This window comes from Gadus macrocephalus, chromosome 13 (genome assembly GCF_031168955.1).
Source record: "Gadus macrocephalus chromosome 13, ASM3116895v1".
Classification (NCBI taxonomy): Eukaryota; Metazoa; Chordata; class Actinopteri; order Gadiformes; family Gadidae; genus Gadus; species Gadus macrocephalus.
In genome coordinates this window covers 3,600,135-3,622,685 of record NC_082394.1, presented here as the reverse complement: position 1 = coordinate 3,622,685, position 22,551 = coordinate 3,600,135, and the positions used below count along the sequence as shown (strand labels likewise).

The 22,551-nt window shown below is 45.4% G+C and overlaps 4 protein-coding genes across 7 annotated transcripts in view; 2 read left to right on the top strand and 2 right to left on the bottom strand.

The window, feature by feature from the left end:
- The window catches only part of pltp (phospholipid transfer protein), a 103,844-nt gene that overhangs the window by 8,074 nt on the left and 73,219 nt on the right, over positions 1 to 22,551 (bottom strand). The window lies entirely within an intron of this gene.
- On the top strand, positions 616 to 14,643 carry pcif1 (phosphorylated CTD interacting factor 1). Of its 2 annotated transcripts, none has more exons than XM_060068653.1 (16): positions 616 to 773; positions 2,270 to 2,419; positions 2,558 to 2,682; positions 3,563 to 3,688; positions 4,670 to 4,896; positions 5,116 to 5,270; positions 5,810 to 5,957; positions 6,184 to 6,267; positions 6,500 to 6,599; positions 7,497 to 7,659; positions 8,262 to 8,434; positions 8,874 to 8,960; positions 9,336 to 9,520; positions 9,991 to 10,084; positions 10,399 to 10,574; positions 13,977 to 14,643. In XM_060068653.1, exons 2-16 carry the CDS (start codon positions 2,293 to 2,295, stop codon positions 14,302 to 14,304), a joined length of 2,298 nt encoding a protein of 765 aa, XP_059924636.1. In that variant the 5' UTR covers positions 616 to 773; positions 2,270 to 2,292; the 3' UTR covers positions 14,305 to 14,643. The 2 variants fall into 2 exon arrangements, with proteins under 2 accessions (XP_059924636.1, XP_059924637.1); XM_060068654.1 differs by lacking the exon at positions 13,977 to 14,643 and adding an exon at positions 13,313 to 13,370.
- Positions 15,421 to 20,247, top strand: LOC132470268 (deoxynucleotidyltransferase terminal-interacting protein 1). Of its 3 annotated transcripts, none has more exons than XM_060068657.1 (14): positions 15,421 to 15,679; positions 16,297 to 16,359; positions 16,573 to 16,646; positions 16,931 to 17,027; positions 17,218 to 17,316; positions 17,510 to 17,575; positions 17,680 to 17,736; positions 18,179 to 18,240; positions 18,612 to 18,657; positions 18,902 to 18,960; positions 19,259 to 19,319; positions 19,508 to 19,602; positions 19,719 to 19,774; positions 19,970 to 20,247. In XM_060068657.1, the coding sequence occupies exons 2-13, from the start codon at positions 16,309 to 16,311 to the stop codon at positions 19,729 to 19,731; spliced, it is 780 nt and encodes a 259-aa protein (XP_059924640.1). In that variant the 5' UTR covers positions 15,421 to 15,679; positions 16,297 to 16,308; the 3' UTR covers positions 19,732 to 19,774; positions 19,970 to 20,247. The 3 variants fall into 3 exon arrangements, with proteins under 3 accessions (XP_059924640.1, XP_059924639.1, XP_059924638.1); XM_060068656.1 differs by having other exon boundaries at positions 15,422 to 15,679; positions 16,576 to 16,646; positions 19,508 to 19,579; XM_060068655.1 differs by having other exon boundaries at positions 15,422 to 15,679; positions 19,508 to 19,579.
- Positions 20,578 to 22,501, bottom strand: polr2j (RNA polymerase II subunit J). The gene is made up of 3 exons (XM_060068659.1): positions 22,231 to 22,501; positions 21,583 to 21,691; positions 20,578 to 20,786 (listed from the first exon to the last, which is right to left on the bottom strand). Exons 1-3 carry the CDS (start codon positions 22,371 to 22,373, stop codon positions 20,685 to 20,687), a joined length of 354 nt encoding a protein of 117 aa, XP_059924642.1. The 5' UTR covers positions 22,374 to 22,501; the 3' UTR covers positions 20,578 to 20,684.

Below are 22,551 nucleotides of genomic sequence, written 5' to 3'. Positions count from 1 at the left end.
GAGAGAGAGAGAGAGAGAGAGAGAGAGAGAGAGAGGTTAGAAAGTCTGGATTAGTCATCACCCCATTTCCCTCCAGTAGGACTCTTCTAACTGGGTAAAAATATTTAGGTAAACTAGTTAAGATTGATATTTTAAGGCTTTTTTGTGCAAGAAGAGAGATAAACAACCTGGCCATATGTTATTATCATTATAAACGTAACATTGTCTATTCATTTTTATTACTATTATATTAGACAGTGATTTTCAATCTCCTAATGAAGGTGTTATGTGGAATTGAATTCTTGTAACAGACGTATTTACAATATTTGAAAAACAAGTTAATTGAAAATGAATACATTGTTATTGATATATTCTTCAGTAAATATAGAATGATGGATTATTATTCCAGAAATTCACTTTGTGCATTCCATAATGTTTTTGGTTCCATTTGTGTTTGCTAAATAAACACACTGGGAGCAGTAGCTCTGCTGACTCTTTCTTTCCACTGAACACGGCCTTGCTATCAAAACTGTGTCTTGATGACAATCAAGCTGCACAACCTAAAGTCAAATGTCGGGGCCAACTGCACTGGCATCCTCCGTGCCCCGCTGCAAATGGCGGCCTGGTCGCTCCACGTCTCTACCAAACACAGAGAAATAGTTGCGCGTGCGCAGTGCGGTCGCCTCGGTGCCCTGTACAAGATGTCTGAGCAGGCGGGAGGAGAGGGAGGAGGACCGACGGTACCAGCAGAGCCCGCAACAATCCACTACACATCAACTACTTAACCCCGCAAGGTAAGAGACAGCCGCGCCGCGGAGCCGCCACAACACTCGTGTGTATGACGGATGTTTTGCGCTTCGGGTGATCGCAGCGGAGGTTGCCGGGCCGCCGTTCCGTAAATAAAGAGATAACAGTAAAACACGAAACAGTCGGCGCGGTTTGTCGTTAGGGGCGGCACCGCCATTTTGTGTACGGGCAAAGTGCGCCAAGCTTCACGTCCACGGCGGTTGGTCCTGTGCGCTGGGGTGTACACGGACACGTTAAAAACATACATGGCACGGTAGTGTCTCTCCCTGGCTTTATTTTAACGCCTCGATAGAGAGGTTTGGTCCGGGGTAAGTGTGGCAGCTTGGCGGCTTTTCTCCGCTCTGTTCGTGCGGAGCGACGGAGCCTTTGTTTTAAACCCTGCTCCGCGCCGCACGGCGCATGCGTAGTACTAACGCCTTCGTCCATGTCACTGCGATCATTCCGCCACTTCGTACACATCCATGATAATAAACCATTATATTGTGCATTATAACCGATTTCATCAGTCAATAATGTTAGATACCTATACTCAACACTATTCCCTTATCAAACTGAAATGGACAAATAAATGGTTTCGTGTGAACTACTCCCGCCTTCTCCGTTTCCATCGCTTCGTTCCCAGCCCTGTGTGTCAAGGCATCTGTCACTTGGCGTCTTTGTTGTATTGTGTAGTATTATTATTATTGTGTATTATGTGTACTCAGTGCATCAGGTGTGTGCAGTTTGAATGAAAGCGACAGGATAGATATTACAGTGTCGCTTCTTGTGCCTTGATAAACATTAGAAACCATGACGTGACCGCTGAATGGAGATCACTATACTTGAATAATCTTACTCATAGTAATGACAGAAAACAGTCTTAGAGTGGGCTTCCCGCTTAAAAGTGACCCGAATAAGCAACCCAACAGTATCCTAATGTATAAGATACGATACACAAGTACAGGTAAACACGGCGATGACGCGCTGGGAGAGCCACGCCCCCTGAGCGCCACATACAAATCATTATTTCCCTAGGGCTTACATGTTACATTATTTACATGAGTTGACATTATTTACATGACTTTGAATCGAGTGTGTATGGGTAATATGGGTAACCCTATTATTTAATTATTATAGTTTTATAGTATTATATAAAACTATAGTATTATAGTTATACAGAGTTTAGGGTTGTTGTATGTAGTTGTTTATTATTAAATGTATGCACATCCAAGCATTACTGGGTAAGCTAGCAGTAAATACACTGGGAAATATTCTAATATTAACTGGACAACAGTTGAACCAGGCTGACCTCCAGACTCAAGCAGATTCCAGGAGATCCCAGTGAACCGTCTACCACCTAAAGCCAAATTGTCCAATTAGTTTCTAACTATTTATTTGTAATTACTGTTTCATTCCTCACCTAGTTGGTTTGAAAATAAAATGAGTGTGGAAGTGTTCCACTGCTGTTTAGCTCGAGGTTAGCATCACTCTGCCCTCTCTGCAGCTGTTTTACTGAGGGCCGCTGAGATGTCCAACGAGAGTCCAACTTTGGTAAAGGGGGAGGGGCCTGTGACCCTGTCACCGTCTGGCTCCACCCCCTCACAGGGCTCGCCCCTCTCCCCTACCAGCGCCTCCAAAGGCCCCGAGCTGCCAGGTAGAGACACACACACACACACACACACACACACACACACACACACACACACACACACACACACACACACACACACACACACACACACACACACACAGTTAACATAGTGAATGTGTGTGTGTGTGTGTGTGTGTGTAGATGAGTTGCTGCAGGCAGGCTGGGGTCGGTGCTGGTCCAAGCGGGAGAACCGTCCATATTATTTTAACCGCTTCACTAACCAGTCCCTGTGGGAGATGCCGGTCCTGGGGCAGCACGACGTCATCGTGAGTACCCCCTCTCTAACCAGCAGCCATCCACTAGCTGGCAGCTACTAGCTACCAAATGACACACACCCACCTACTGTTTGACTTGGCCTTTCAACCGCAAGACACGAGAATAACGCCCCCGTCAGAATCAGGACTTTGTGTTTCACTTGGTCTGGGAACACCAACTTGACCTGTGTGCGTTTCAGCTCACGGGTCATTTCTCTGCATGGATAATTGCTTTTTCAACATGTTCTCAATGGAAGATACTGGGTCTCCTGTTTCTGTTTCTACTATAACCGTTATCTATGCTGCATTAACCGCTATAGCTATCAACTGACTTAATTTGACAGCACTCTAACTACCAACTACTGTTTAATACATAGCATTGAGTACTGTAACTTTCAAATAAAATAAAATACACAGCATTACTACTATAAATATCAACTTACATTAAATATTAACTAAAATTACTCAACTTACTTTAATTTCACAGCCTTAACTATCACCATAACTAGCACCTACCCTTAAATACAGAGCTTTAACTACTATTACTATCGGCTACTGTTTACTACACTGCATTAACTCAACCAACATCAACTACTCTAAGCATAAACTAAAATTCAACTTAACATTAACTACTATAACTATCAACTACCGTTTGCACAGCTTTAACTATCACCTAACTTAAACTTCACAGCAATAACTACTATAGCTATACAAAATAATTAACCACAAGGTGTGTGTGTGTGTGTGTGTGTGTGTGTGTGTGTGTGTGTGTGTGTGTGTGTGTGTGTGTGTGTGTGTGTGTGTGTGTGTGTGTGTGTGTGTGTGTGTGTGTGTGTGTGTGTGTGTGTGTGTGTGTGTGTGTGTGTGTGTGTGTGCGTGCGTGTGTGTGTAGTCTGATCCATTAGGTCTCAATGCGGCCCCGGAGGAAGGAGCAGATTGTAACCTAGGCAACGGGCAGAGGAAGAGGAGGATATCTGAAGAGCAGGGGGCGGAGGCTAACAATTTTAAACGAGCCAAGGTATTGTTCAGAACAATCAATTTGTTTATTGATCAACAGGGGATTGAAATGTTACACCGGTTCCTTCAGTAAAATTGACTTGACAAAAAGTTAGCAATAATTTAACCTTTTTAACTCAATCGAAAAACGAAGTGCCTAAAAGTCGGGCTCCATTAAGGAGCATGTGTCCCAAATCTGGTGTCATTTCAATCTGTAGTTCATGTGATGCAGATTTTAAAGGTTTTCCAAACCTTTCAAGGTAGAGAAAAATCAATCAAGACTCAACTCATGGATTCCTTGAGGAAAAAAACTGCTCAGCCATCAAATAAGTCCCAGAAATCCTGTTTCAGAGTCCTTAAAGGGTTCTACACACTGGCCCAACCGTTGGCCATCCAAAACGTTTGGGGAGACTCGGACGAGTTCCGGAAGCAATCCTTTCCGTTTGTTCAGCTGTGTTGGAAGCCTTTGGACCTGCGCTGACAGTGTCTTGAGAGCATTGGCGTCTGAGGATCGAAGCCTCTGATAGGTTGTGTGCTGCCGGCACGCGGTGTGCGGGCCCCTTAAGTTAAACTGGTTCAGCACGTCAAACAAGGACCAAATAACCAGTTTCAGAAAAACTCGCCTACTGGGATTGGGGTCATGGCTGTTTAGGTTTGATCCCAAATGACAGCTTCTGGACACCTGCTTACTTCCAGTTACCAAATGTGGGCCCAATTGGACATCTCCCAAATGGTTACGTTAGGAGGGGTTGGGTTTAAAGTTTTTGCTCCCTTCCCTTTTCATATTAAATAATGATTAATCCCTAAACAAACAAATGGTTAAATGTCTTTTATGGTTAAATGCCCAACTTTTTGCTCTTGGTTGGGTGTCTCTCAAAAACTTTCAGAGGAGAAAGTTACGGAAATGTAGTGAAGGAGTAACATGTGTACATATTTTTGCTTGCTTTGCAACCACACTGATGATAAAAATATATCTCTTACTGAAATTGACCTTTTCTTGCAGGTCGAGCCGACGACTCCCATCTCCCCCAGCGCACCGGGGGCCAAGCCCTGGAACTCCGCCCCCGACGACAAGCAGAGCCAACCGGCAACCCCCAGCACTCCCAGCACTCCCAGCACCCCAGGCACCCCGGGTGCTAAACCCTGGAGCTCCGCCCCTGAGGACAAGCAGAGCCAATCCGCACCCAGTGTAGCTCCTGGCCCCTCCCCTGCACCATACAGACCTGCAGTGTAAGCACACAGACGAATCCTCTCTCCCCTCTCTCTCTCTCCCGCTCTACTGAGTTTAGTGTCTCCACTGTTTTTCGACCTATAATGACTGTACTCTGGTGAGCTCTGCTATGTTTAGTACACACGGTCTCTACTGCTTTAGTTAAAGGGCGTCTGTACTGTGTGGAGTCTCGACCGAGTCTCTGCTGTGTTAAGTGTCTTCTTTGTCTCCACTGTCAGTGTCTACTGGGACTTGGACATCCCCACCAACGCGGTGATCCGAGAGAGGCCCCCGGACCCCCAGCTGCCCCCCCACCCGGAGGTGGAGCTGCATCGAGCTCAGCTGGTCACCAAGCTACGTCAGCACTACCTGGAGCTGTGCCACCAGAGAGAAGGTAGGCCCTCAGCACCACTTCTCAAACGACTCACTTGTTCAAAGTTCACCGTGACTCTGCGTAGACACCCCCTCCCGGCCCTCCTACCCACTAAGTGTATGTTGTACACCCTGGAACTTAAAAATAGCACTTAGCATCGTATCCTAGCTAGCTATGTTGTGTACAGGGAATGGGTTAACCTAGTGATTGTTAGTGCGTGGCACTTGTTTCAATGAACATCCTTACTGTAACAACAGAGATATATTATTGTTTCTCTTTCTTCTGACAAATGTACTTATTATCGCTTTGGATGAAAGAGTCTGCTAATTTCTTTGAATGTAAATGTAACAACCAAAAAAAACTCAGCTTAGGAGAAGCTTGAACTATACCGAGCAATAAAACGCCTCTTGTTAGAAAGGACTTTAACCTGGACTGAAACCGTACTGGTGAGGAGGTAGAACTACACCCAAATAAACCCCAACTGGGGAGAAAGGCGGGACCTCGGCCAAATAGTTCTCTAATAGTTGTACTTCCTGTTTGGGCGTTTACTTCCTGTCCAGGTATCGACCCTCCCAGGGAGTCGTTCAACCGCTGGCTGTTGGAGAGGAAGGTGATCGACAAGGGGGGGGACCCCCTGTTGCCTAGCGACTGTGACCCTGTCATCTCCCCGTCCATGTTCAGAGAAGTGATGAATGACATTCCAATCAGGTACTAGTCTGTCTGTGTCTTGCTCCAATTGAAAGAAGATGATCCTAGTATGATGATCATAGTATGACGGTATTTCTAACTGTGTGTGTGTGTGTGTGTGTGTGTGTGTGTGTGTGTGTGTGTGTGTGTGTGTGTGTGTGTGTGTGTGTGTGTGTGTGTGTGTGTGTGTGTGTGTGTGTGTGTGTGTGTGTGTGTGTGTGTGTGTGTGTGTGTGTGTGTGTCTTAGGTTGTCTCGCATTAAGTATAAGGAAGAAGCCAGGAGACAGCTGTTTAGATATGCAGAGGCCGCCAAGAAGATGATTGACTCCAGGTGGGTACCAGCTAGCTACACCAGCTAACCAAACAGCAAGCTACACTTATTAGCGCTACCAGCTAGCTAGCTACACAAGCTATCCGCACCAGCTGGCTTAAGTCAATTGCAACACCAACTCAGTCCTTCAGCTAGCTACACTAGCTAGCTACAGCAGCAGTCTACACTCGCTGTCCACAGCTGCTATATCCATCTGATGGCTAACACCCCCCCCCCTCCCCCTCCATTGTAGGAATGCCCCCCAAGACAGCAGGAAGGTGGTGAAGTGGAACACTGAAGACACAATGAGCTGGCTGCGCCGCGACCACTCAGCCAGCAAGGAGGATTACATGGTAAGAAGTAGGGCTGCACGACATCGGAGGACAATCGTATTGCGATGTTTTGTCTCTCTGCGATATCTGTTGCAATGTGACCACACGTGGGGCAGCAGTAGCTCAGGAGGTAGAGCTTGTTGGCTTGTAACGGCAAGGCTGCTAGTTCGATCCCCGGCTCACCCTGACTGGTCCAGACGAGCTGGCTGTCGCCTTGCATTGTTGACTCCGCCGTCGGTGTGTAAATGTGTGCATGAGTGGATGAATGTCAGGCAAAATTGTAAAACGCTTTGGATAAAAGCTAGATTAAAGTGAGAAGAAAGAATGAATCATGAATGAATTGTATAATGACTGGTAATGATGTTAACTGTTCTGTGTGTGATGTTTACCGTACTGTGTGCGATGTGTACTGTACTGTGTGATGTGTACTGTACTGTGTGTGATGTGTACTGTGATGTGTACTGTACTGTTTGATTTTTACTGTACTGTGTGATGTTGACTGTACTGTGTGTGAGGTGTACTGTACTGTGTGATGTTTACTGTGATGTGTACTGTACTGTGATGTGTACTGTACCGTGTGTGATGTGTACTGTACTGTGTGATGTGTACTGTACTGTGTGTGATGTGTACTGTGATGTGTACTGTACTGTTTGATTTTTACTGTAGTGTGTGAGGTGTACTGTACTGTGTGATGTTTACTGTTCTGTGTGTGAGGTGTACTGTACTGTGTGATGTTTACTGTACTGTGTGATGTGTACTGTACTGTGTGATGTGTACTGTACCGTGTGTGATGTGTACTGTACTGTGTGATGTTAACTGTTCTGTGTGTGAGGTGTACTGTACTGTGTGATGTTTACTGTACTGTGTGATGTGTACTGTACCGTGTGTGATGGTCACTGTGTTCTGTGTGTCCTGCAGGACCGTCTGGATCACCTACGGAAGCAGTGCGGGCCTCACGTGACGGCGGTGGCTAAGGACTCGGTGGAGGGAATCTGCTCCAAGATCTACCACATCTCTGCAGAGTACAGCCGGCGCCTCAAGGCTGCCCACACCGCCTTGATGAAGGAATGCAACCTTTCAGGTAGGACCACGGGGGCGGGGCCAGCGTTGGGATTTTCATATCGTCAAGTCATGATCGCCGGTATACGATTCCGATCGCCGTTATACGATCCGATCGCTGATATACGATTCCGATCGCCAGCATATAATCATCCCTTCAAATGCAATACACGATTCAGAAATCAGAAATTGGCACAAGTTCAATTCAACTTGTTTGTATAGCCCTTAATTACCCTTACTGTCTCAAAGGGCTTAAAAGGCCAACTATTTATGACCCCCCCCCCCCCCCTGACCCAAGCCCCAAAGAGGGCAAGAGAAAACTCCCTTAATTAGCAAGGAAGAAATCAATCTTGAGGAGGGAGTCTAACACACACGCAACACACACACGCAACACACACACGCAACACACACACGCAACACACACACGCAACACACACACGCAACACACACACGCAACACACACACGCAACACACACACACAACACACACACACAACACACACACACACACACACAGACAAACACATAAACATAAACATAAACACACACACACACACACACACACACACACACACACACACGTTATGCCTCATGTGTGTGTGTGTGTGTGTGTGTGTGTGTGTAGAGGGCTGTGAGCCCCCGGAGGTCCAGGACCGGCTGGTGTACTGCTACCCGGCCCGCCTGGCGTGGCCCTCGCCCCCCCAGCCCCGCGTGGAGCTCCACTTTGAGAACGAGGTGGCCTGCCTGCGCTACAAGGGAGAGATGGTGAAGATCAACAGAGGACACTTCAGCAAACTGGTCAGTGACACTGCTGCTACTACACGACTACTACGAGTACTACTATGAGTACTAAGGCTGTACTGTACTACATTTATATCTAGGGCATTCAGCAGACGCTTTTATCCAAAGCGACTTACAATTAGTAGTACCCTTTTCCGAAGAAAGAGAAACAACAATATCACTGTCGGTACGATAAGTATGTTCATAGAACCAAGTGCCAAGCACTAACCATCACTAGGTTAACCCATTCCCCGTATGCAACAGAGATAGCTAGGATGAGACGCTACATGATGCCAAGTATTTTTAAGTGCAAGGATCTACATGCAAGTAGTGAGTGAGAGGGGGGTGGCTATGCGAAGTCTAGGGGAACTCTGAACAAGTGACTAGTGCTACTTCTACGAGTACTACCATGAGTACTACTGCAGTACTGTACTAACGCGCGGGTGTCTGCGTGTAGGAGCTGCTATACCGGTACAGCTGTATCGACGACGCTCGCTTTGAGAAGTTCCTGTCCAGAGTCTGGTGTCTCATCAAACGCTACCAGGTGATTACTCCGCTAACTCCTCAGCTAACACTGGCAGTCGACTAGCTAACTTATCTTATCTAATGGAACAGGTTATCAAATGAAAAGTAACGGAATAAAGGCAGAATTCTGAAACCTATTTGGAATGCTGGGTTATGTTTGAACTTGTAAAGGTTTGGTTTGGACAAAGGTTTTTAATGCCGTAGTTAGATTTATCTAGTTAGCCAAATCACCAGCTGACTAGCAAACCACCAGCTAGCTATCTAACCAGCAGCTATATGGCTTACCAACAGCTAGCTAGTTATCTACCAGCTAGCTGGCTATCGACCAGCCATCTACCAAGCGTACTGTTGTCACTACCAGTAGTGTTGAACTCGCTGCACTGTCGGTCCTCAGGTCATGTTTGGCAGTGGGGTCAACGAGGGGACGGGCCTGCAGGGGGCGCTGCCCGTGGCGGTGTTTGAAGCGCTGAACAAACAGTTTGGCGTTTCCTTTGAATGTTTTGCGTCTCCTCTCAACTGCTACTTCAAACAGTTCTGCTCCGCCTTCCCCGACACCGACGGCTTCTTCGGCTCTCGAGGGTAAGGCGGTTTATGAATTAATAGGAGGAGTTCCAGGGCGTTGGACCGGGAGGGATGGGATCTAGAGGGCGATGGGTTTTAGATGGGGATGGGTTCTAGACAGGGTTCTAGACTGGGTTCTAGAGGGTGATAGGTTCTAGACTTGTTTCTAGAGAGTGATGGGTTCTTGAGGATGATGGGTTCTAGATTGTGTTCTAGAGGGTGATTGGAATTAGACTGGGTTCTAGAGGGTGATGGGTTCTAGACTCATTCTAGTGGTGAGGTGTACATTACATTCTGGTAACACATTCTAGCGTTTCGTGAGGTCAAACGTCATTGCTAATTCAAAACTTACAAGATGGCAAAAATAAAGAAACTCCCCTTCTCCGAAAATAAGAAACTATAAATATATCAACTATAAATACCCCAGTGGGTCATATCAGAGGGATGAATAGAGTTGATCTTCTGATGTCTTCCGATCCCGTCTGCAGGCCGTTCCTCAGCTTCCGTCCCGCCAGCGGCTCCTTCGAGGCCAACCCACCCTTCAGCGAGGAGCTCATGGACGCCATGGTGACACACTTTGAGGTGAGGCTGGGATCTAATCTCCACCAGTCCCTGGTCCCTGCTCTGTAGTCTGTAGTCCCCTGGTCTTTGTGTGTGTGTGCGCGTTTGTGTGTGCAATATTTTGTATCTGTATCATTTATGTCCTTATGTACATTTATTATGACTTGCGGACATAAAGAGGTTAAAACGTGTGTGTGTGTGTGTGTGTGTGTGTGTGTGTGTGTGTGTGTGTGTGTGTGTGTGTGTGTGTGTGTGTGTGTGTGTGTGTGTGTGTGTGTGTGTGTGTGTGTGTGTGTGTGTGTGTGTGTGTGTGTGTGTGTGTGTGTGTGTTTCAGGAGCTCCTGGACAGCTCCACCGAGCCGCTCTCCTTCATCATCTTCGTCCCTGAGTGGCGCGACCCCGCGACCCCGGCCCTCATCAGGCTGGAGGCCAGCCGCTTCCTGAGGCACCAGCTCACCGTGTCGGCCTACGAACACGAGTACCGCTCGGGCAGCCAGCACATCTGCAAGAGGTACTAGTAACAAGGCTACTAGAACCACAGCAACACTACTAGAACCACAACAACACTAGAACCACAACAACACTACTAGAACCACAACAACACTACTAGAACCACAACAACACTACTAGAACCACAGCAACACTACTAGAACCACACTAACACTACTAGAACCACACTAACACTACTAGAACCACAACAACACTACTAGAACCACACCAACACTACTAGAACCACACCAATACTACTAGAACCACACTAATACTACTAGAACCTCAACAACACTACTAGAACCACACCAACACTACTAGAACCACAACAACACTACTAGAACCACAGCAACACTACTAGAACCACACCAACACTACTAGAACCACAACAACACTACTAGAACCACAACAACACTACTAGAACCACAACAACACTACTAGAACCACAGCAACACTACTAGAACCACACCAACACTACTAGAACCACACCAACACTACTAGAACCACAGCAACACTACTAGAACCACACCAACACTACTAGAACCACAGCAACACTACTAGAACCACACCAACACTACTAGAACCACAACAACACTACTAGAACCACACCAACACTACTAGAACCACACCAACACTACTAGAACCACACCAACACTACTAGAACTACACCAACACTACTAGAACTACAACAATACTACTAGAACTACAACAATACTACTAGAACCACAACAACACTACTAGAACCACACCAACACTACTAGAACCACACCAACACTACTAGAACCACACCAACACTACTAGAACCACACCAACACTACTAGAACTACACCAACACTACTAGAACTACAACAATACTACTAGAACTACAACAATACTACTAGAACCACAACAACACTACTAGAACCACACCAACACTACTAGAACCACACCAACACTACTAGAACCACACCAACACTACTAGAACCACACCAACACTACTAGAACCACACCAACACTACTAGAACTACAACAATACTACTAGAACTACAACAATACTACTAGAACCACAACAACACTACTAGAACCACACCAACACTACTAGAACCACAACAACACTACTAGAACTACAACAACACTACTAGAACTACAACAATACTACTAGAACTACAACAATACTACTAGAACCACAACAATACTACTAGAACCACAACAACACTACTAGAACCACACCAACACTACTAGAACCACAACAACACTACTAGAACCACAACAACACTACTAGAACCACAACAACACTACTAGAACCACAGCAACACTACTAGAACCACACCAACACTACTAGAACCACACCAACACTACTAGAACCACAGCAACACTACTAGAACCACACCAACACTACTAGAACCACACCAACACTACTAGAACTACACCAACACTACTAGAACTACAACAATACTACTAGAACTACAACAATACTACTAGAACCACAACAACACTACTAGAACCACACCAACACTACTAGAACCACACCAACACTACTAGAACCACACCAACACTACTAGAACCACACCAACACTACTAGAACTACACCAACACTACTAGAACTACAACAATACTACTAGAACTACAACAATACTACTAGAACCACAACAACACTACTAGAACCACACCAACACTACTAGAACCACACCAACACTACTAGAACCACACCAACACTACTAGAACCACACCAACACTACTAGAACCACACCAACACTACTAGAACTACAACAATACTACTAGAACTACAACAATACTACTAGAACCACAACAACACTACTAGAACCACACCAACACTACTAGAACCACAACAACACTACTAGAACTACAACAACACTACTAGAACTACAACAATACTACTAGAACTACAACAATACTACTAGAACCACAACAATACTACTAGAACCACAACAACACTACTAGAACCACACCAACACTACTAGAACCACAACAATACTACTAGAACCACACTAATACTACTAGAACCACACCAACACTACTAGAACCACACCAACACTACTAGAACCACAACAACACTACTAGAACCACAACAACACTACTAGAACCACAACAACACTACTAGAACCACAGCAACACTACTAGAACTACACCAACACTACTAGAACTACAACAATACTACTAGAACCACACTAATACTACTAGAACCACACTAATACTACTAGAACCACACTAATACTACTAGAACTACACTAATACTACTTGTATCATAAAACACGAACCATACCATGTTTAAAGTTGCATGAGTGAGATTGGGCAATTCGTAGAGACTTCCTGGATCTAAAACCTTAACTGGCTGTGCCACTTAGTGACGTGAACTAGCGTAGCTCGTCTGACTGGGTGGTACGATTCTTGTTTACGATTAAGGAGAGAGGTGCAGGCTGGTTATACCAGTTATAGGAGGATCACTTTGACTCAGCCTTGACTACAGATATGTCGGGTTTATTACAGCTATGAGCTAGCTGAGATGTAACACATTGCTACTTTATACAAATCACGTATCCTACGATCAGGCCTACCGTGTTTACTACAACACTGCTGCAATGTTGGGATATAATATTTAAGCAGGATTGGGCTGGATCCACAAGTATACTAAATAGTACTAACCAGTGTTTACAACTATTACTAACACTACCTCTAGGGAGGAGATGTACTACAAGGTGGCCCACGGTGGTGTTAGTTAGTATGATGACTAGTCCTAACCAGTGTTTACTACCCCTCCAGGGACGAGATGTACTACAAGGCGGTCCACGGTGGTGTTAGTTAGTATGATGACTAGTCCTAACCAGTGTTTACTACCCCTCCAGGGACGAGATGTACTACAAGGCGGTCCACGGTGGTGTTAGTTAGTATGATGACTAGTCCTAACCAGTGTTTACTACCCCTCCAGGGACGAGATGTACTACAAGGCGGTCCACGGTGGTGTTAGTTAGTATGATGACTAGTCCTAACCAGTGTTTACTACCCCTCCAGGGACGAGATGTACTACAAGGCGGTCCACGGTGGTGTTAGTTAGTATGATGACTAGTCCTAACCAGTGTTTACTACCCCTCCAGGGACGAGATGTACTACAAGGCGGTCCACGGTGGTGTTAGTTAGTATGATAACTAGTCCTAACCAGTGTTTACTACCCCTCCAGGGACGAGATGTACTACAAGGCGGTCCACGGTGGTGTTAGTTAGTATGATAACTAGTCCTAACCAGTGTTTACTACCCCTCCAGGGACGAGATGTACTACAAGGCGGTCCACGGTGGTGTTAGTTAGTATGATGACTAGTCCTAACCAGTGTTTACTACCCCTCCAGGGACGAGATGTACTACAAGGCGGTCCACGGTGGTGTTAGTTAGTATGATGACTAGTCCTAACCAGTGTTTACTACCCCTCCAGGGACGAGATGTACTACAAGGCGGTCCACGGCACGGTCGTGTTCTTCCTGCAGAACGCGGCCGGTTTTGCCAAGTGGGAGCCGAACGCCGAGCGCCTAGCCGAGATCACGTCGGCCTATCAGAGCAGCTCCTCCCGGCCGGGCCCCGCCCCCGCCGCCCCCACGGGGGACAAAGACCCCGCCCCCAAAGCAGCAACAACAACAACAACAACAACGACGACCGCAGCAACAGAACGGACAACTAGTGTGGAGTCACCTGGTCCCCATGACAACAACAACAACACCAACAACACCAACAGTAGCTCACTAGAGAAGTCTTCTAGTGATTAATATTTGGCTGACCTAGGAACTGCCCTGTTGTCCACACACACGCACACACACACACCACACACCACACACCACACACCACACACCACACACCGCACACACCCTCTGGCCGAGGACCTGATTGAGGCCATGGTGGATCCTGTACAGTAGCTGAACATGAACATGATGTTCGTCCATTATTCTCTTTCTCATCAAATTGGAATTGCTTTAATTTAACACTTTTTTTCTAAAGAAAAAAAAAAAACATGACTGTATCATAGAGCCTGAAATATAGTTTGTTTAAACAAAACCAAAGTGTTAAGAATGATATATATGTATAAAGCTATATAATGTCAAAGTAGACCTGCAGCTGTATCTGTCTCCCGTTTGTATAATGAATGAGTTTCTGGTCCAGTTTCGTTTGTTTGGCTCTGCGTGAGGCATGTTGCTCTACCCCCCCCTACTGGTCTATTCCCAGTGTGGGGTTCGCCCTCTACTGGTCAAAGCCTTATTATGCAGCAGCAGCTGTTTTCCTGCCGTCTGCTGCATTTTAATATTTGATCCATTCATTACGAACGTTCTCTCGTTAACTATCAAATCAATACGACGACATGGCAGTCTCTGAACGGGCACACATGTCACATTCCCTATGTACCATGGTCCTATTTGGTGCACTATTTAAGGAACAGGTGTGGGGTAATTGGGGCTCCAATGGCCCCAACAAACAGCAGCTGTTGGCCGACTTGACTTTCCCCGAAAACAGCCGACAAGAACCAATGGTGTGGCCTACTGGCCTGTGTTGCCCCTTTACGTTCGTTGGGACAGTGTTGCTGTAAAAGGTATTACCACACTGTCCCAACAGAAGTCAACCAACTAAGAAAGGCCAGTGTTCAAAACCCCTTTAACTTGCACCCTCTGGCATGCTCCGACCATATCTATCGGATGATTTTGATTACAATGAAAACGTAGAACGACAGAGTATATCATGAATGATAGAAATACATTGGGAATGATTAAAATATAATTGATAAGATTGAATGACACTAGGAAGATGAGATGAATGTAAACAACGCGTGGTTTGACCTCACCAACATGGCGGACCGCGCGTACGGGGAGGGCCAGACTTTCTTCACGCCCATACGTTTGCTCTGCGCATGCGTGCTCGACGATCTGCTTCTACTGAGGAAGTGGGTCAAAACATCGATCGAAACATTTCAAATAATCGTATTATCTCAACTTATAAAGAGTTGTTGGTCTGTATGCTGAATAATATACAAACTAGAGAATCTGTCCTTGGCTAGCATTAACCTAACTAGTAGCCGTGTGCTCGAAGGCGATAGTTTCTAAGAAGTATCGGTTCTCTAGCGTCGGTGCTGCTGTCCGAGCGTCACATCTCCAGGTAACATCATCTCCCGGTTAACTATGACATCACATCTTCATGTTATCACTCACAGTCACAACTACTGGTTAACTGAGACCTCACATCTTCATGTTCACTTTTACATCACAACTCCGGGTTAACTATGACATCTCATCTTCATGTTCTCTATAACATCACAACTCCGGGTTAACTATGACATCAAATCTTCATGTTCACCATAACATCACAACTCCTGGTTAACTGTGACATCCCATCTCCGGGTTAACTGTTACATCGCACATCCAATTTAACTGTGACATCCCATCTCCTGGTTAACTATGACATCACACATCCGAGTTAACTGTGACATAACACATCCGGGTTAACTGTGACATCGCATATCCAGGTTAACTATGACATCATAACTCCTGGTTAACTATGACATCACATCTCCAGGATAATTGTGACATCACATCTCCGGGTTAACTGTGACATCACATCTCCGCGTTAACTGTGACATCACATCTTCTGGTCAACTGTGACATCACATCTCCGGGTTAACTGTGACATCAGATATCCGGGTTAACTGTGTCATCACATCTCCGGGTTAACTGTGACATCACATCTCCGGGTTAACTGTGACATCACATCTCCAGGTGATCGGTACCATGGGAGCTCACCGGGGAGACGGACGGCGGGACTGGCCTGAGGCCGACGTGGTAAGCAGCGTCTGGATACACGTCGTCTGACGACTGGTCATGTGACGTTAGTTCCGTCTACGGGACAAATCATCAGGTAGAACCACAACATGTAGAAGAGGTTACAAAATTGTTCTGTGCCAGTGCTAATATGACTGTGTGTGTGTGTGTGTGTGTGTGTGTGTGTGTGTGTGTGTGTGTGTGTGTGTGTGTGTGTGTGTGTGTGTTCTCCAGCAGAACCCGTGGAACCTCATGATCAAACACCGCCAGGTCCAGCGCAGAGGGAGAAGATCTCACATGGTGGTTAGGTGAGACTTGTTGTCATGGTGATAGAAGTCATGATAGCTAGACCTGTTGTCATGGTGATAGAACTCATGATAGTTAGACCTGTTGTCATGGGGATGAGACCTGTTGTCATGGTGATAAGACCTAATGTCCCCATAATGAGTCCTGTTGTCATGGAGGTGAGCCCTGCGGATGAGATATGTGTGTGATGTGATACTACGTGTGTGTGTGTGTGTGTGTGTGTGTGTGTGTGTGTGTGTGTGTGTGTGTGTGCCTGTGTTTCTGTGTGTGTGTGTGTGTGTGTTAGTTTCACAGACCCCGTGGTCTCCATGGACCTGCTGAGGGCGGTGCTCCAGCCCAGCTTCAACGATGACATCATGGCCGTCTTCAGGAAGTACCAGCAGGTGACCACACACACACACACACCCACACACAAATCATTTCCTATCCGTTAGAGAGGACACAATATTAATATAAATGTTTTTTGGGGGGGGGGGGTTCAATCTCACATATTGTGACTTAAAACCCACCAATCACGCCGACAGACGCGTTGGCGTAGTTTGATGTTCTAATGTCGTCGGTTGATCTTCTCAGTTCCTGGACAAGGCAGCGGAGAACGTGAAGGAGAACGTGGGGGAAGACGTCCAGACGGACCTCCTCATCACAGACACCTGCAGGAACCTGCTGGAGCAGGTGAGGCTACAGGCCGACCAGTATCAGCTAGCTAGCAAGCTGACTGGTTCTCTGATCCGGCTGGTTCTCTGACCAGGCTGGTTTTCTGTTAGGACTGGTTCTGTGATGTCTGCACTATGACTGGTCCTCTGCCTGCAGCATGAGCGGTCCTCTGATCCGACTGGTCCCCTGTCTGACTGTTTCCCGTCTGTAGGCCAAGCAGATGTTCCCTGAAGCAGAGACCAAGTTGGCCCGTCCTGGGGTGGAAGCCAGCATGAAGGTGAGGAACCACCACCACCACCACCACCACCCACTGTCTCTGCCACGGTTTTCCACCCACTGTTTCAGCTTTCGTTGGCTCACCTCCCGTCCCTCTGTCCTCAGAGATCCAGACAGACTGACGACGACTCCACACACAGAGGGAGCCCTGTTCCTAAGAAGGTACCTCTTACATGTAACCTCTAACATGTAACCTGTAACATGTGACGTATAACCTCTAATCTGTAACCTGTAACATTTGACCTGTAACATAACCTCCAACCTCTAACATGTAACCTGTAGCATGTGACATATAACCTCTAATCTGTAACCTTTGACCTGTAACATATAACCTCTTAGATATAACATGTGACCTCCAACCTGTAACCTCCTACATGTAACATGTGACCTGTAACCTCTGACCTATAACATGAGACTTCTTATCTGTAACACGTGACCTCCTAGCTGTAACATGTGACCTGTAACCTCTGACATGTAACTTCCTACCTGCCTGTTCTTTGTAATCTGTAGCCTCTAATGTGTTGATATCTAACCTGTACCGTATAATAACCAACCCGTAACCCTTAACCTCTGACCTTTAATAACCATGTGCTGTGTCCTCCAGAGGAAAGGTCGCCCCAGTGCCCCGGCAGCAGCCTTTGACCGACCTTTGACCTACACTGCACCGTGAGTCCTACTCTGTACTCACCTCTTCCTCCACAACGTATTTACGGAATAAACAACACAATCAAATATTTAACCACTTTTGCGTTGGAAAGCCACCCCGTACATCATTTTCCAATCACGATATTAGGTACTTTAGACTAATAATATCATATAGATATCGTATTATTATTTTTTACCTAATCAGCTTAAATTGAAACATACTTCTGGGCTGCTTTGAGCGTTTGACCATTGCTGCTAATCTTGGATTTGCAGCGCGTTGATTCAGAAGTGTAAAAAAAGTAGAGAATGAATTAATGCACACACTTGGAACGTCATTGGCCAATCAGAAGTGTTCAACAGTGCTGTTGTATAAACTCTTGTTCTTGTTTTAGATCTAAACCCAAATCTTCAGAGCCAGTCAGAAGAGAAGGACCCAAGGTAAGAAAATCATCCCAACCGTCTTTGTAGTATTGTTATGTATATTTTTTATGTATTACAATATATCTTTGTAGTATTGTTATATGTATTATTTATGTATTACTGAATATCTGGGTAGTATTGTGTTAGATATATTATTTATGTTTTTCTATATATCTTTCTAGTAATCTTTTATTATTTATGTTTTTCTATATATCTTATTAGTATTGTTACATAATTTATGATTTTATATATATATTTGTAGTGGGATCCCAACAGACTCAATGAAGGCAGCACATTCGTCTTGGGTTCAAGAGCCAATAAGTGAGTAGAACCTTTTGAAGTGTACTCGAGCTAGTGTGATTATTAAACAGTATTACAGGTACTATTACTAGATTAGTTGCATAGTATACAGTATTACAGGAACTATAACTAGTTGTGGTGCATAGTATACAGTATTACAGGTACTATAACTAGATGAAGTACATAGTATACAGTAGTACAGGTAGTATTACTAGATATTACTTCCTAGCACCAAGGTCCTAGGAAGCACCCTAATGCTGAAGGTTAGCAAGGCACCAAGGTCCCAGGAAGCATCCTAAAGGAGGTGTGTGTGTTTCAGGGCGTTGGGAATGGGAGGAACCAGAGGACGAATCTACATCAAACACTCTGCCCTGTTCAAGGTAAAACACACACACACACACACACACACACACACACACACACACACACACACACACACACACCTTGTGGTTAATAATTGCGTATAGCTATAGTAGTTAATGCTGTGAAGTTTAAGTAGTTGATGGTTCAGTGGTACATACATACATACATACATAGTGCGTGTAATGTGCGTGTGATGTGTTCCCAGTATGCTGCAGATGCTCAGGATAAACACTGGCTGGCAGAGAGACAACACATGAGAGCTACTGGAGGGAAGATGGTAAGAAAGATGATAATCATAACGTGAGATATGATCACAATGACATGAGAGGATCCCAATCCCAGGACACGACCATCTCAAAGCCCCCTGGGGTTATGAGTATGTGTTAAGGGGTACTCAGGTGTGTTTGTGTGTCCAGGCATACCTGCTGATCGAAGAGGACATCCAGGACCTGTCTCGCAGCGACGACTATAAGTAAGGCCTGTGTGTGTTTGTGTGTATATATATATCATCAGTCTATGTGTTTGTGTATATATATCATGGTTGTGTTCCATGTGCGTGTATATTTCGTGTGTGCGTGAATATCCTACGTCTGTATTTGTTTGTGTGTGTGTGTATATATATATCATGTGTGTGTGTGTATAATAAATGTGTGTTTCTGTGTGTCAGGGAGTGTCCAGACTTGAGGATGGAGGAGCTGAAGCCGTTCTCCGTTCCTATCTGGATGGTGGAGAAGATGCAGCGAGCCATGGAGGCCCAGCGCTCTGAGGCCCTCTGACAGCCAATCAGAGGCTCCAAGGCCCTCTGACAGCCAATCAGGGACTCAGGGGCCCTCTGACAGCCAATCAGATGCTCAGGGGGGCTGAAGATGGGCGTATCATGTGGTTGTTTTTAAGGTTTTATTGTTTACTTACCTTTCTAGTATTAAATACTTTTTTTATCTAAAACCTGTAGTATTTCTACTTGTCCTGGAAGGATTTATACCGATACTGATGGTTCAATTGTAGTTACTATGGTTCAGCCGTATTAACACTGGTTAACAAATATATCATATATAGGTCCTATATAAATATATTAAAAGATACGATAAATATATATAAAAAGATATATAATAAAAAATGATATAGGCCTGTTAATTAAAATAAATAAAATGAATTATAAATAAAAATTGTAATATATTTTTATATATTTATATTAAAATATATAGAAAATAAAAAATATGAGAGTTCAAAGAGGATATAAATATATATACATTAAGAGGTAAGAGACATGGAGGATGATATTTAATATTTATTTAGAAAAGTGGACATGGTTCCATATTTACAGTAAAGACAGGAGGAGCTGGGAGGATGAGGAAGAGGAGGTTGGAGGAGGAGGAGCGGAGTCACTCGATACCCTCCTGTTTGTCCTTGATGGAGACCCTGAAGCGCTCCTCCAGCAGTGACAGCTCACTGATGAGATCTGTGATGGCGTTGGTGAACGCCTCCTACACACAGACACACAAAGTGTGTTAGCGTGACCTTGTAGAGGACTACCTTGGTTCGACCCTCTGCTGTGTAAACACCCAAGCCAGCTTGCAACAAAGAGCCATCCTTTATCCCTAACCGTTTTAATCACCATGTAAACAGGTCATATAACCACGGCAACATGTCTCACCGCCATGACAACACATCTCATCGACAGGTCTCATCCCCATGACAACAGGTCCCGGCTCCATTTGTACTCAAGACTATTAAGACTAGTGGGGAGTCATCAGTTAATAGTCTGCACTTTTCTCTATAGCCAGGCTGTGACACAGACAGGTCAGTTACCAATCATGTTGGACCAGGGTTTGCTAGGATGGCTGCATGAATCCGGGTGGTGACTATCAGGGGGCAGAGTTATATATACTAGTTAGCTAGTTAAAGGTCCCATGACATGCCACCAGGTGTGGTGTGATGACATGCCACCAGGTGTTGTGTGATTAGCCGTTACAAGCCGTTTTTGGAAATCTGCCCCTGATGACGTCACAGGTGGGCTTGTCCAACCAGATTACCAAAACGGCTTGTAATGGTTAATCACACCACACCTGGTGGCATGTCATCACACCACACCTGGTGGCATGTCATGGGACCTTTAACTGGTGGCTGTGGTCTGGGCGGGTCGGAACCCTGGTGACTATCCCACACCTAGCCTACTACTAACTATTAGTTGTAGTTAGCTAATTAACTGGGATCTGTGGTCTGGGGGGGTCTGAACCCTGTTGACCATCAGGGGGAGAACTAGTTATAGTTAGTCGTTACCTGAGGGCTGTAGTCTGGGGTGGTCTGAACCCGGATCACTATCTTGTGCTCCAGAGGGTGGGGGACTTTATAACCGGCAAACAGAACCTGAGGGTCCTTCAGCAGCTGCCTGCAAACACACAACACACTTCAATTAATATCACTAAAACACTGTAGGTATGAGACGTGCCTTGTGGGAATCAACGACACAAATCACTTGAATGGTTATATCATTTACTAATCAACAATACAAAACACATGTATTTGTATACTAAAACACGAGAATAACATTAGAACTAACCTAGTTTGGCATACAGCGAGCAAGGGATAGTTACTGGAGAGTAGTTCTAGTTTTATAGTGAATGGCGCTAGTTGTACTACTGAGTAGCACAAGTTGTAATGGTGAGAAGTACTAGTTGTACTGGTGAGTAGTACTAGTTGTACTGTTGAGTAGTAGATTACCTAGTGAGTATCTGATGATGTTGCCCAGCGTGTGATGCTAGTTGTACTAGTCACTTGTGGTACTAGGGGGTAGTTACGCACTGATGATGTTGCCCAGCGTGTGGTGATAGTTGTACCAGTGACTAGTGGTACTAGTTAGGGGGTAGTTACGCTCTGATGATATTGCCCAGCGTGTGGTGCTAGTTGTACTAGTCAGGGGGTGCTTACGCTCTGATGATGTTGCCCAGCGTGTGGTCCTCCTTGTTGAGCGTGAAGAGGCAGGCGTTCGGCACCTTGGTGTCCTTGGTGATGGTGATTTTCTTCTCGCCCTCGAACAGGAGGAACGACTCGAAGGCTGGAGGCGCGTTCATATTATAACTATCAAATTATAATATTTTTTATGAATTAATTGTGTTTTTTAATAGAGGTGTTGGAAGAAAGCACGGCGCGGTAAGATTCTGTACACAAATAGTGACGACTTCCGGTGTTATAGCGCGGCGCATGGCAGTGACGCAACAGTGACGGAGTCGATTCCGGGATCTTTCTCCG